Source organism: Cibotium barometz, chromosome 54, assembly GCF_041138505.1.
Source record: "Cibotium barometz isolate CiBa-2024 chromosome 54, ASM4113850v1, whole genome shotgun sequence".
Taxonomy (NCBI): domain Eukaryota; kingdom Viridiplantae; phylum Streptophyta; class Polypodiopsida; order Cyatheales; family Cibotiaceae; genus Cibotium; species Cibotium barometz.
The window spans coordinates 22,613,668-22,628,459 of record NC_141099.1 but is presented as its reverse complement, the minus strand read 5'-3'; the positions used below and the strand labels follow the sequence as shown (position 1 = coordinate 22,628,459).

Below are 14,792 nucleotides of genomic sequence, written 5' to 3'. Positions count from 1 at the left end.
TTCTCACTGATAGCCAGAGTGCTATGGCCGTGGCACGAAATCCAGTATTTCATGCACATACCAAGCACATAGAGATTCATTATCACTATGTCAGAGAGAGGCTACATGCAGGGGAGATCAGTTTATCTTATTGCCCTACACAGGATAATGTTGTAGCTCTATTCACAAAGGCTTTACCTCGAGAAAAGTTTGAAGCTTTCCGCAAAGCTTTGGGCTTACTCTCATACAGAGAGTGATCTGCTACCTTGTACAGGTTCACACTTCCACTACAGGGGGGATTTGTAGGCATATGCTCACTTATGGTAGTGCTATGCTCTCTCTCTCTCTCTCTCTCTCTCTCTCTCTCAAGTTATCAAGTGACAAGGAGGCATCCATCATCCATGGCATCCTCCTCACATGGCGGTGGCACTTCAAGTTCCCGTAGAAGGACGACGGGATGGACATGGTGGGATGAGGTCAATCACACCCCATCCCCTCATGGAGGCTGTGCACGGCCATGGGCATGCAAGCTTTGCCCATATATGCGAGTGGGTGGCGCCGACAAAGTAATTTTTAAGTGACGTTCCTACCCCCGTCCCTATTCCGTACATACGGCCGTCCCCCGTCCCGTTCCCGCTCCCGTTCCCGTCCCCGTCCCCCATTACCATCCCCCGTCCCTTGTGACTCTGCTCTCTACCTTTGTACATAAAAGAGATCTTGTTGGTTTTGTATTTTTTGGTGGACTCAAGGCGTGCATGCCATGGTTTTCCAAGTAACACATCACATCCACTAAGACGCGCAATGAGAAGTTCTCGTGGTCGAGATAGCCTTGGATGTGAATTCTCAGCTTTCCAATGAAGGAGTGACCTTCACATCCTTCTCAATAAAGGCTGAACATGCATTTATTTCGGGTCCCATTTCACCTACTTAAACCCACAAGGCGGCAGCCATATGAGTGGAGATGAAGCTGTCAATAGAGCAATCATCAAACATGAATAAAGCGGGTTGGTCTTTGAGTTGACCCCATGCTTTGAATACCATTCTATCCGTGATTGCATGGCCCGTATTACCCTGCACATTATGTATCATGTTTATACGTGGTTTGGGATCTTCTTCTTTCTTGCTCTTGTTTGGGCATTGAGGAGAAATGTGGTCTTTACTACCACATCTAAAGCATTTCCCTTCACACATATATTGCATTCTTTGTTGTGGAGATAACCCAAAAGTGCTCTTTTTGGGGGGTTTCTTCTTCTCCTTTGCATCTTGGGCCTTTAGTATCCTTAAAACTAGAATTTTCAGCCTTATGCTCACCTTTTGCATTTCCAAAATCTCTTCTTGGTGGCTGTCCATTCCTTTGAACAAAAGGGCCAGCCTTGTCCTTGCCCTTTCCCAAGCTCACATCAATCCTAGATTGCACCCATTTAACTTTTAGCTCTTCCAAAGCCAAGACAGAGTTTATAAGTTGGCATAAAGTTTAATTGGGATAAACTTGCAGCCCTCGTTGGAAGATAGGTTGCAATCCCAATTCAAACTTCCTCTTCTTTTCCTCTTCATTATGAAGGGACGTACTTCCATTAGCACCTCCCAAAACTTTGACACATAAGAGGAAATAGATTGCCCTTCTTTTTGTTCCAACCTATGCCATTTTTGGCACATGTCTGTAACAAAATTTGGAGGCAAAAACTACTCATAAAACTTCTCTTTAAATTCAGCCCATGTAGCAATGGTATTGCCTGCAAGTTTCTCGACCAACCTCCAATGTGCAGCGGTGCCCTTCATGTACATTCCCACATGTCTGAGTTTTGAACTCTCAAAATAGTTGGCTTCATGGATCTGGGAGATGAAAGATAATGCTTTACCCGAATCACACTCCCCATGATAAACCTCAAATTTTACATGGTTGTCACCCACATCAAATTCTTTGGCTTTCTTTCTACGGCGGTGGGTTTCTTCTTCATGTGACATGGCTGGCCCGCTTCCCTGTATCCAAAGTAGGCACATACCGTTCATGCTCCATACTTAGAGAGGTTGACTTATGCATATGCTCTTTGGGAAGATTTTCAAGTGGTATAGGAGGAGGCCTACGAGAGAAAGTAGCATGTGTGTTAAGAGGCAAAATGAGAGGTTGCAGACTCCTCTTCTCTTTTCCTATGCACAACCAATTTCAATTTTGATGCCACAAAAGAAGGCCGACTTACATTAGGTGGCTTTCTGAACATAAGCCCATCTTGTTTACCTCTGATTACATCACCTTGTCCCATAAGATAAGAGATGACCATATCTTTTGGTTGCACTCCCAATTCCAATGCAACATTTCCTAATGTATCATTCACAAAGACGGGATAAATTCTTAGTTTGTGAACCTTCATGCATGTTTTTGAGTTAGCCTTGAATTTCACATAGTTGTTTCTTAAGAGTTGCAATTTCAGCCTACATAGCATCATGTTCAGTTTCCTCCAAAGCCTTCTCCTTGCCACAAGACGGCTGTCCCAATTTGTACATATGTTACATGCTCTTCCTCTCTAGCATGGAACGACTGTCCACCATGCATGAATTGCATGAGAGACATTTTCAGCCATATCTTGTTTATGCATATGAGCATCATTGTGTACATTCTCTTCTCCATGCTCCACATTTACATATTGTTTTGCATTTACATCCTGCATGGTACCTGTTTGACTTGCCATATTATCTAACAATGTTAAATGCTAGTGTTTGCAAGATTTTGGATCATCTTCCTCGTAAGAAGAGAGAAGATCCTAGGCTCTGATACCAATAAGACTCCCCAAACTCCCCCGTTCGGGGTTGAGCACAATCTTGCCTTACACTCAAGCAATTAACATAATTAAACAAGTTGAAAATGACACCACAAAACTGAAAATTGAAATCACTTGGATACTGCACTAGGGCCAGAAAGGGCCGATCCCCCTTGTAATAGATTATATTATCAAGGTTCCTGTTACAAGCTTCACGAGCATTCACATGCCAAACTTTCCATAGGCATTCCTGCAAATGAAAACAGCATTGCAAACATAGTTGTTGATGTAGTTGATTGGTTTCATAGCTTCCATTTGATTTCACCATCTCATTCCTTGATCCCTCATAGCTAATCAAATGTAACTATGTTTCATTGGCATCCATACACAAACATTGTGTGTGCAAAGACCGAGACATAGGACCATAATGACTAGTATTTGGATCTTGAGTAAGTGAAAGAAAGCTTAAATGACCTCTTACCGCAATTCTGCTTCTTGAATTTGAGTACAACCACCGTATGGTTGATGTTCACGCTTCCATGGGTCCATTTCCACTCCAAGCTGAAATTAAGGTTTCTGTAAATTAGGGTTTTCAACAAGTATTCGGACTCCACAATTGGGGCTTTTGGGTGCAAAAGATGCCCAAAGCAGAGGTCTATAGATGTACTATGGTTGCCTCAAAATTAGGGTTTTTGACAAAACTAGAGTTTCTGTAAATTAGGGTTTATAGAAAATTTGGGAGTAATAGAATACTTAGGAGGCTCCATATTCATGAATAGAAGAGGAATTTTGCAATTTGGTGATCATATGAGACTGTATAAGTAGAAGACAAGATTTCTCAAGCTTTCATGGCTATGGAAATTATGAAAGAGAAGAAAATCAGCTTTCCCATAAGTGTGTGTGTAAAAGTGAAAAGAGAAGCCTCTATATGGTACTTCTAGAGAGAGGAGAGAGAGGAAAGATAAGCTTTCCTAACATGTAGAGGATGAGTGGAGGGTGCCTATTGCCTATTGAGCCACCCGTCCAAACCATCCCTCCTCTTGACATGTGGGAGGCCACCAAAGCTCATAGCATGCTGAAAAGGACGCCTAAATATGTGCCTGGCCGACCGGAAGTGGAAACTCGTCCAACCTCTTTATGAATTGTCCGCCTGAACTTTAATGAAGTGTGGATACCCAAACTCACTCATAACTTGAGCGGACACACTCATTAAAGTGTGGACCTGCAAAACAGGAAAATAAGCAACATAGAGTAAAGTAGTATACTTACCATTTGTTTACATTCCACAAGCAAGGCCAAAAGACTATTTCACTCGCACGTTTAACAAGAGGACAGAGGGCGTCCCCAACTCATGAACTACACGCACAATTCATGCATGCAATAAAACAGTTCATGCGAAAACAGGCCTAAAACCTCAATAAAACAGTTCATGCAAAAACAGGCCTAAAACCTTACACGTATAGATATAATGCAAGAATGCACCATGGAACAATTTTCCATTTCATTTAGCTAGTAACCCATGGTACCATATTCTGGATATGGACGCGGATCAATATCCCCAACCTACTAGCTCTTGGTGTTGATAGCAAGTCCTCGACCATGCCAATCCATCTCATGGAGCTCGTCCATAAGCCTGAAGCACAGAGAATGCCCAAATCATGACACTATCTCTCAAAAGCACCATGTAATCTCAACAATGACAACCTGATTTGACTGTTGCTCTAAGCTGAATCACCAGGGTTGAGGCTGCATTTTGCTTCGCTAGGGACTGGAGTGGAAGATGATGAATGAGGGGGATTGGGGCCCAATATAACTTCTACTTGAAAAGACGGACATCATCAGAGAGACAAAAACTTTCCCAAGCAGTTTCACGAACCATCGCACCCTTTCACTAGAAGTTACACCCTTTAACAAATTGCCCACCCCTACCCCTCTCCCCCTCTTTCACTGAAAGTCGCACCTTTAATGAAATGCGGCCTCTCATGAAGACACACAACAAAAGGTCAGACTTCCACAAAGAGAAGCGTTTTACTTTTCAAAGAAACATTTCTTTATGAGGACCTCATCAATGGGACATGTCTCTTCCCTATTATTGTTTTTTGAGAGAATCTAGTTTTATATATTAACCAGAATCTACGTTGCACAAAGGTCCATGAGAGGAATTGCACAAGGGATGTAGCTCAAGCCCCCAACACCTCTAAGATTAAAAACAAATTCCAATCACAGCATTAAAAGGGCATGACTCTTCACCATTAAAAGACGTAACTATCCAGAGTCACACGTCTTCCAAAAAGCATGACTCCTCAATTATGACCTTTCACTCTCTTTAAGAGAGGCCTTTGACATCAATGCCACGAACATTGCTTTCTACTCTCTACTTGTTTAACTTCCGAATTAAGTCTTAATTGTGTCTTATTAGATAGCCAAAATTAGAAATAGTCTTCATAGTGGTATTTCAGCACATAAAAAGTTGATGGAAGACATAACCCCCGGGCCCCTCCCTCCATTGCTCCTCTCACATGACATGCACCGACACTAACCCTGTTCAAATCCTACTCCTCACTGTCACCCAATGACCATGTTCCTTTAATAATAGGACTCATAGATAACTCTCATCTCACCTAAACAACCCTGCGCATGATCTTCAATGGGTGTGAAGCCTAGCAGTGTGGGTTTGTGGCCGGGGAGGGGGAGGGGGAGGGGGAGGTCCCAGGTTCAAATCCCCGCAGACTCCCCCCCGGCATCCAGGCTGTTTGCAGCCATAGTTTGGCTAGAGTTTATATCCTACTCTGAGCATCCAATTGTGATTCCACATTGCTAAGTGTGAAACAACCATTATGAGAGGTATCACGTTGTTCGAGCATTTGTCCAATATACTTTCAGCATGTTTGCAAAAGACAACAAAGTTTCATTAATTCAACTCGGAGATCCAAATTACATGAGCTTAAGGGGCATTGTTTTGGATACGTGAGATTAGGGGCAAAATGTGTTTCGTATATTCAGAAAGTTATGGCCACCTGAAGCTCAAGAACTAGGCTTGTTTGACCATGCTAAATTGCTAACATAACACCAACAACGAACATTTTGTTTTAAGTAGTGCATCAACCAACATAGTGCCATACCTAGAAATTCAAAACCTTGGCTTTGCAGTACATTAGCAATGTAGAGTCATACTTAGAAGTTCAATACCTTGGTTTTCCTATTTCTTGCCTCTCAAAACTCTAGCTTTTAGGCATCTACACCCCCCTAAATGACCAAAATTTGCGCAATCTATGAATTGTTAAAGCCTTTGTTGCGTCAAACACAGTGTTTTCGTTCTCACGAAGGATGGGAGATCTATGTCATACAAGCACCACTCTAGAACTTATAGTATGGCGTTTGCATGCATACCTGGCAACTCAGCTCACATTACAAGGAAATCAAAAGGATTAAGTCAATATGGCTCCTATTCAAATGTAAGGATAGGGCAAATTCCAATCCATACATAGCCCAAAAAGGAACACTAACCTTTTTAGGAACAGTAACCCATGGATGCCTTGTTCAGAAAAATAGAAGCATCATACCTCCAGCTCTTGAGGCTCTCCTTTGCTTTCAAGTAGGTTGCTTCTCCTGTTCCAAGATGGACCCGGACATTGTTAAGGGCATAGCCACCCCTTTGCAGCTCCTGTTTCTGGTTTTTATCAAAGGGCTCCCTTTGGGTGCTACCCACATACTTGTCATCATAGTTGAAGCCCCCTGGCCTAGCCCCAAACAGCAATTACTCATGCTTAGCTTATCAAGCAAGGAGTCAAATACAACACACGCACACACACACACACACACACACACACACACACAAAAGAAGCATGCTGGAATAACATATTAGCAGATAACCTACTTCCTGTGCAGTAAGTTATGACAGACCTGGTCCTTGCGAGGCAATCCGCTTGCTGCTTGGAGGAAGGCAGACCCCATGAGATGCAAATCATGATAATGTGGTAGTATAACACACCTTTGATTTCTTTTCTGGAAGCGGCCAATCTCAGATACAGGTAGAACACGTATGCGCCCCTGTTGGGGCATGCATGTCATCACAAGATGTAGCTAGTGCAGTGAAGCTTTGGGGCATGCATGTGACATTACTCTCGTGTTCACACCAGTGGCGTGGTTTTCTTACACATCGCCCAAAGAATTCACACGGTAAGTGCCCAACCACCTCATGGAGCTTCCACTAAATCATGTTCAAGTGACTAGAATATTTCGTTGCAGATTATGCATTACAAGTACGTGACTCGTGCGTTGCTCCGGCATAAAGTTTTCACTTTTGTATGTATATATGTATGCATCTATGTATATGTATATATGTGCAAGCATATGTGAGTGTGTGTGTGCATGTGCTTGTGCGTTTTTATGTGTGGTGTGTGTTTGTATATGCATGTGTGTATGCATCTGTACTTGTGTGTGCATGTGTCTATGTGCGACTCTCATATAGACACATATCTGTGTGTCTCTCACATGCATTCTCCTTATGTCTTCGTCACGTACATAGACACAATCCTCACTCACACACATACACATACACATACACTCTCTCTCTCTTCTCACGCCCATCTCGCATACACTCTCTCACACACATAGAATCTCTCTCTCTCTCTCTCTCTCTCTCTCTCTCACACACACACACCCTCCACACGTATGTGTCTGGCTGTGTGTGTGCATACATATGTATGTGTGAATGTGTTTATATATAATAGTATTAATATAATACTATTATATATTTCCTATATGTATATTGATTTATATATCATTATCATAATATAGTATTATATATTTACTATGTGTGTGTGTGTGTGTGTGTGTGTGTGTGTGTGTGTGTTTAATTTTCTTATTTAAATTTATGTAATATATATATATAACATTATATTATAATATATTAATATCAATTTAATATATTTATTTATTTAATATCCTTACTCATTATATATTTTTATATTGTTATTATATATATTTGTATATCATATATTTCATACTTATATATTATATATCTTTATAGTTTTGTGTTATATTATTTATTTAAATTTTCTTCTCTCAACTTACCCTTACACTCTTCTCTCTCTCCCCTTCCCCAGTATGTGGCCTCCCCCCCCCCCCTCTCTCTCTCTCTCTCTCCTCTGCCCCAACACGTGGCTCCGTTCCTTCCCCATCACACCCTCTTTTCTCTTTCCCATACCCCACCATTGGACCCTCTTCCAAACACCACTTGTCCCCTCTCCTCCCAAATGCTTGTGCATAGTAGATAGTATAGATATAGATAGATATATTACACACACCCACACACACACACACACACACACACACACATATATATATGTATACATACAGACATACATATATGTATGTATGTATGTATGTATGTATGTATAAATATAAATAAAAAAAATAGACACATGTATATACATACATACATATATATTTTTTATTTATACAAACACACACACATGTATACACATATACATACATATTTTTTATTTAATTTATATTATATTTATATATTATTAAAATATAATTTTACTCTCTCTCTTTACATCCATATATATATATGTATATATATATATATATATATCTCCCCCCCCCCAAGGCACCCCCATCTCACTCTCTCTTTGTCTCACACACACACTCTCTCTCTCTCTCTCTCTCTCTCTCTCTCACACACACACACACACACATGCACGCACATGGATGCATACTCTCTCTCTCTCTCTCTCACACACACGCACATGTACACACCCGCACATGTACTAATGCAAACGCACACTCTCTCCTCCACACACACTCTCTCGCACATAGAAATCCTCTCTCTCTCTCTCTCTCTCTCTCTCTCTCTCTCTCTCTCACACACACACACACACACACACTCCCTCTCTCTTCTTACACACACTCTCTCACATATTGAAACTCTCTCTCCCTTCCTTTCACTCTCTCACACATAGAAACTCTCTCTCTCTCTCTCTCTCTCTCTCTCACACACACACACACACACACACACACACACACTCCCTCTCTCTTCTTACACACACTCTCACACATAGAAAATCTCTCTCTCTCTCTCTCTCTCTCTCTCTCTCTCTCTCTCAAACCAACACACACACACACACACACACATGCATGCATGCATCCTCTCTCTCTCTCTCTCTGTCTCTCTTACATACATGCATGCACTCTCTCTCTCTCTCTCTCTCTCTCTCTCTCTCACATGCGCGCACACACACACACACTCTCTCTCTCTCTCTCCCTCACGTGTAAATATATATTTTTAATAATATTTAGACACATATACCTATATATACATGTGTTTTTATAAAATAAATAAACACACATACACATAATTTTAATTGATTAAATTTTAATTAATTAATATTAAATTTTAATCGGTGGGGATGGATAGTGAGGTGTGCTCACTCTTAAATAGATGTATCTTACATACAATGTCTTTTATCTTTTCTTTACAATGAGAGAAAGAAAGAGAGAGATACAACACATTGAAGTTTTCATCATGAAGCTCACTTTTTAAGAGGAAGACTAGTATTTTTTTCTCCCAAGAAAATCATTAGGTAAAAAGGGATAGCTCTCCTTTCAAAAATTGAAATGACATGAGATAAGAAAATTCAAATTTGAGAAAGGGGAAGGGAGATGGCTAGAGAGAATGACAAGTGGTAGAGGGGGAGAAATAAAATAAAAAGAGCTCATCCTTTCTCTCCTTTCTCCTTTTCTCAAACTCTCCCTCTCCTTTGGCCATGTGGATCCTTGGGCACTCGTGCTTTATCTTGTATAGATGTAAAGCTTTGATTCTAGCAATACAACCGAATTTGTTTAGTAAAGACATTTTTTTTAAGCCAAAAATATCAATTGTTGGAATTTGTGTAATGGGCCTTATTCATTTTCCCTTTCAAGATGTTCATTATTAGTCTTTATGCAATGTTTCTTAAGCATGGATATTGAAGACTTGGTTCTTGTTGCAATGGCATATAACTTGCAAATGTTGGCCCCGTGTGCAAATACATCTATCATGAGCATATAACTTGCAAATGGCATATAACTTGCAAATGTTGGCCCCATAAAATAATGCAAATACATCTATCATGAGCACGCATGTGGATGTTCAGCATGCATGTCATCTAACGGTCTCCATGTGTCTCCATGTGACATGCTCTACTCTAGATTCTACACAATCCTTGTATCCCATGCATGTGGATGTTCAGCATGCATGTCATCTAACGGTCTCCATGCATGTCATCCCATGCATGTGGATGTTCAACATGCATGTCATCTAACGGTCTCCATGTGACATGCTCTACTCTAGATTCTACACAATCCTTGTATCCCAATTCATTTTCCCCTTACAAGATGTTAATTTTCATTATTTTTTCAATTCCATAAATACTGCAAGCTTTTTTTGGATTTGCTCCTTTTTTTAAATCGTACTCCATTTTGAAAAGAAAGGTAGGGGGGAAGGGGGGTGAGGCGCATAAGACTTGACATCTATCATGTCACATCCACTTGAATCTAATATGAATACCTTAATTGAATTCCATTAAACTTTATGCATACCTAAAGCATCTATCATGTCACATCCACTTGAATCTAATATGAATGCCTTAATTGAATTCCATTAAACTTTATGCATACCTAAAGCATCTATCATGTCACAATCACTTGAATACCATAACTGAATTCCATTAAACTTCATGCATACTTAAAGTATGTTAGATTCCTAATCTATGATTGGCCATACAAGGATAACACATGTAGCTTCGGGTAGGGAAAACATCTATACCAATATTTAATAATTCATCAACACACATAAGAAATCAAATAAAGCATGATTCCCAACATCATAGGCACTAGCCCTTTCATTTAGGCTTCCTGATCCCTAGTTTAATAGATGCCAAAATCCAAGCATAATCAAATGTGATGATCATTAAGCATGAAGAACATGATTAGAAATCACAAGCAAGGAGAACTTGTTGTCATATCGAAGACCATCCTTTCAGCAATACCATGTTCTTCTCGAAGACTATGAGCACAAAATGTCACAAAGCTAATTATATGTATCTAGATGGCCAAACATATCCATAGATATTAATTCAAGGGGTTCCTTGAAGCATCACCTTCATATGTGTGTTTCTCAGTGGGATGTATTTTCCCCAGTGTGGGTAATCCAACCACCAACAAATAGTTATGTCTCTATTTATCCATGCTAAGGGGTACATGCTTGCCTCTTTCTCCATGTCTCTCCATGCCTTAACCTCATATGGCATCCTCAACCAATCGCATGGTTCTACATGAAGATCATATCCACTTGTTATGCATGGAAGTATTCAAATATATGAGTAAAATGGTTAATTAAACCAAATACAAATATCACCTATACACCAAGTGAAAGGAGGACTCCTTTGGTTGCTTATCCACTTCAAAGTGTACATTTCATATTCTTCCAAAGGCTTCATAGAGGTGATGCCATCTTTTCTCTTTAGGAAATGACTCAAACCCTTCGGGTAATTCCAAATCATGGCTTCACAAGTTATTGATGATGAAAATGCCTTGCTCAAGCAAGTACTACCAATGTGTTTTCTTTTTCACATAGAGTTGAACCTTTTCTTTATCTTCGTACTTGGTGGATGCGTCAAACCCTTCGGGTAATTCCAAATCACGGCTTCACAAGTTATTGATGATGAAAATGCCTTGCTCAAGCAAGTACTACCAATGTGTCTCCTTTTTCACATAGAGTTGAACCTTTTCTTTATCTCCATACTTGGTGGATGCAATTGTATGCTTTCCACTTGCCGTCATCATCATTTGTTGCAGAAGCTCCTTCTTCCCATTACCACAGCCAAGTAGAAAAAATTATTAACATCAATGATACAAATACTTTGGAACTAGTGTCTAGGAACATAAATACTTATTACCTATCAAGGTTGATACCACGTGAGGCTAATATCTGCACTTTGTTACACTAGAAAAGGCCCCCCTTTTGGTTCTAATCAAACATTCGAAGATATGATGGAGACGGCCTTTTTGGATGAGCTACAAAGCTTTTCACAGATCCCTCCACATCCAAAATCGCTGTACGATTTCATCCGAACATACTCCATAGACGGACTAGAATTAGGGAGCGGGTATGTTTAACCACACTGCTTAACATTATTTTTAAGCGTGGGTACGCTTCATGTAACTCACTTTTATGAAAACCGCCCTAAGCGCTTCATGTAAAAGATATATGGGATGACTGAGCTTACAACTTGTGTAATGCTGGCCATGAGCATAAGCCTAGGTGTACATAGAGCTAGATGAACCAATTTTGGGCCCCCAATCATAGAATGGGCAGCCGACCATTGTAAAAACAAGAGCTCATGTATATAAGTGACTTATGAAATATGAAAAGGGACAATCCCATTATCATAATTGAGTTTCTCCCTCTCTCTCTCTCTCTCTCTCGTGGATATGGTGGTAAGCGTGTGTGCATGTAGGTGAGGTTCTCATTGCTTGCCTCTTCTTCTTGCTTTGTCTCTCATCTTCACTCTTGCACACATGAAGGTATTGAGTAGGAGTTGAGCTCTCCGTAGATCCTTCTCTCATTGCTCCTCACCTAGCTTGTGGAAATCTCCACTTGAGTGACACAAGTGGTGGTGGAGTGAGCCCCTAGCTGCCTCACATCATCGAGGAGTTAACCCTCATTAGGGTTGGCTGAATGCTAGTCCCCAAAACGATGCTTGCATTGTCTCCTTTCTCTTAAATTCTCTCTCTCGCGCAAGGAAGCATGCTCATTTTGGTGAACACTTGTCCTTGTGGAAGGATGATTGTTTTGGTTGTGGTGTTAAGAAAGCTACCCAAAATCTTGATTCATCCAAGATGAGTGTCTCAAGAAGTGCATTGGCAAGTCCACTAAGGCTAAAAATCACATGAAAGTTAACTTTTAAGTCTACAAGATAATGCCTATTGCCAATCTCGCACATGGCGATGGCTTTTTCATGGTAGTGGTGCCACTATGGAAAGGCCTCCACAAGTGTGATGTGATGAGGTTGAAAAAATGTATGGTGGCCACAATTGCTAGATCGAGCACCTGATCATACTGGTAATGAATGCATGCAACTTAGTGATCATACTGGTAATGAATGCATGCAACTTAGTGATCATGCTATCCTGCAACTTAGTGATCATGCTATCCTGCATATGCATGGGCTCTGGGACGTAGGATGGGCAATCCAAGGGAAGTTGAATTGTAATTTGGGGTTTTCCTTTTGCTCTATTTAGAATAGGTTCCAGGCCTAGCGTTGGTGGATGGGGAGGTGAGCGAGATTAATTTGGAGTAATCGAGGGGCCATCCAGATGTAGGATTTGAGGATGAATAAGCATCACCAAACCAGCTACTCACCCATGAGTTTGAAGGTGATTGGCTGAGCATCGAAGGGGGGCCTGAGGTAACCTCCGTGTTGGCGGTGTGGATGCTGGCGCTTCTAGGTGTCGTTTTTGCCATCAATGTAGGGCCAGAGGACATGGATGTCTAGGCAGTCCGTGAGCTTGGTAATGGGCGCATGCCAGAGTTGTCAACCGAGTAGGATGGCCTTGAACTCCGTGCGGTCTAAAGGATTGCAGTAGTTGAGTGGGTTGAGGGGGGGATCCACTTCCATGTGCTCTTGCAAGGGTTGGGGTGGGATCTCACCTTCCTCGAGGGGGTGGGTGAAGGGAGGTTGGCAGGGAGATGTGGTTGAGGTGGAGGAATAGCTGAGGAAGAGGGAGCGGTGCCAAGGGAGGCATCGAGGCAAGGAGGTGGATGTGTTGATGTAGAGGGAAGATCTTTGGGGGGGTACTGGAAGGCCCAAGCCTAGATGAAGGGATAAAGGGGGCGATGGTGGCATGGGTGAAGGAGGTGGTGCGAGAATGTAAGGAGGGGTTGTAGAAGGCAAAGGAAAAAGGGGCAAGGTGGTGTGGGTAAAGTGGTGGAAGGAGGGAAATTGGTGCCTCCGAGGATTTTAGCATGTAGGGTGGGGGGTTTAAGGGTATGTTAGTGGGCGTTGGTGGGGTGGATTGGTTTTGGCGAGGGTCAAAGTGGGGGTGGAGGTTGAGAGGGAGGAGATTAATAGGCAGGGGGGTCATATCCTATGGGACGAGAGCCTTTGTGTTGTCCCACTGTCGTCGTCGTCACTATCAAAGTTGCAAGCCAGTTGTTTGGAGAAGAAGAATAGTTTTGCCTTTTGTGCCTCTTCGATGGATATATCATATGGGAAGGCGACATGGGAGATGTCAAACTGCATTATGCTAGTGGCGGTGATGATCTATAATTAACAGTAGCATTGGTGATAGAGGACTAGAAGTCCATAGGGATAGTAAGGGGGAGGGCTCGGTGGTGAAGGGCCTTGTAAGCATAGTGAATGGTCGACCAGCCCCGCTAAGCCCCTCTAGGAAGTCGATGGTGATGAGGTATTTGGCAGAGTTGTATGGGTATAGGTAAAGGCCATGGGGGACAAAGAGATCAATGGTTGCGATGGCATGCCCATACTCCAGTAGTGTGGCCTAGTGGTAGAGGTTAGCAGTGATGAAGTGGATGGGAAGGGTGTAGAGGTTTATGGGGTTAGCAAGGGAGATCTGGTTTTGGTAAAATAAGGTGACAAGGAGGTTGATGGATAGGCAAGGGAGTTTTGTGATGAGGTAGGAGAGCATGGAGGACGTGAGGGGGTCATTGATAAAGATATTATGCTATAGTAGAAGGTTTAAGTGAAGGGCATAGAATTGGAGGTCAAGGAGTTGTGGGGGGTTTTGTGGGTGGCTGGAGTGGCTTGGCAACTTAGTGGTAGCGTCCATCAAAGCATCTATTTTGCGCTCTATTGTGGGGGGCGACTGTCTCAAAGTTGCTAGTGGATGTTGGAGAGCTCGTTCTTTCGCTGCCCACAGTTGGGTGTCCTTCTAAAACAAATTTTCTTTGGTCACCTATTTGTAATTGTCAAAGGAGGCACGTAGACAGTTGTAGCCATCTTCAGCAGTTTGCACTTTGCAGTGGAGATGTCGAGCTTCTTATTGGGT

The 14,792-nt window shown here is 41.8% G+C and overlaps 1 protein-coding gene across 2 annotated transcripts in view; it reads right to left on the bottom strand.

Moving 5' to 3' along the window:
• Window positions 1–6,929, bottom strand: part of LOC147607953 (outer envelope protein) — a 65,102-nt gene extending 58,173 nt beyond the window's left edge. Inside the window, exons 1-2 of one of the 2 annotated variants that reach the window (XM_086789725.1) lie at window positions 6,639–6,929; window positions 6,299–6,475 (exon numbers count right to left, since the gene is read on the bottom strand). In XM_086789725.1, the coding sequence (XP_086645851.1) occupies window positions 6,299–6,475; window positions 6,639–6,703 (242 nt within the window). In that variant the 5' untranslated portion in view covers window positions 6,704–6,929. The remainder of the gene's footprint in view (window positions 1–6,298; window positions 6,476–6,638) is intronic. The other variant, XM_086789724.1, reaches the window with a different exon arrangement.
• Between the last annotated feature and the right edge of the window lie 7,863 nt (window positions 6,930–14,792).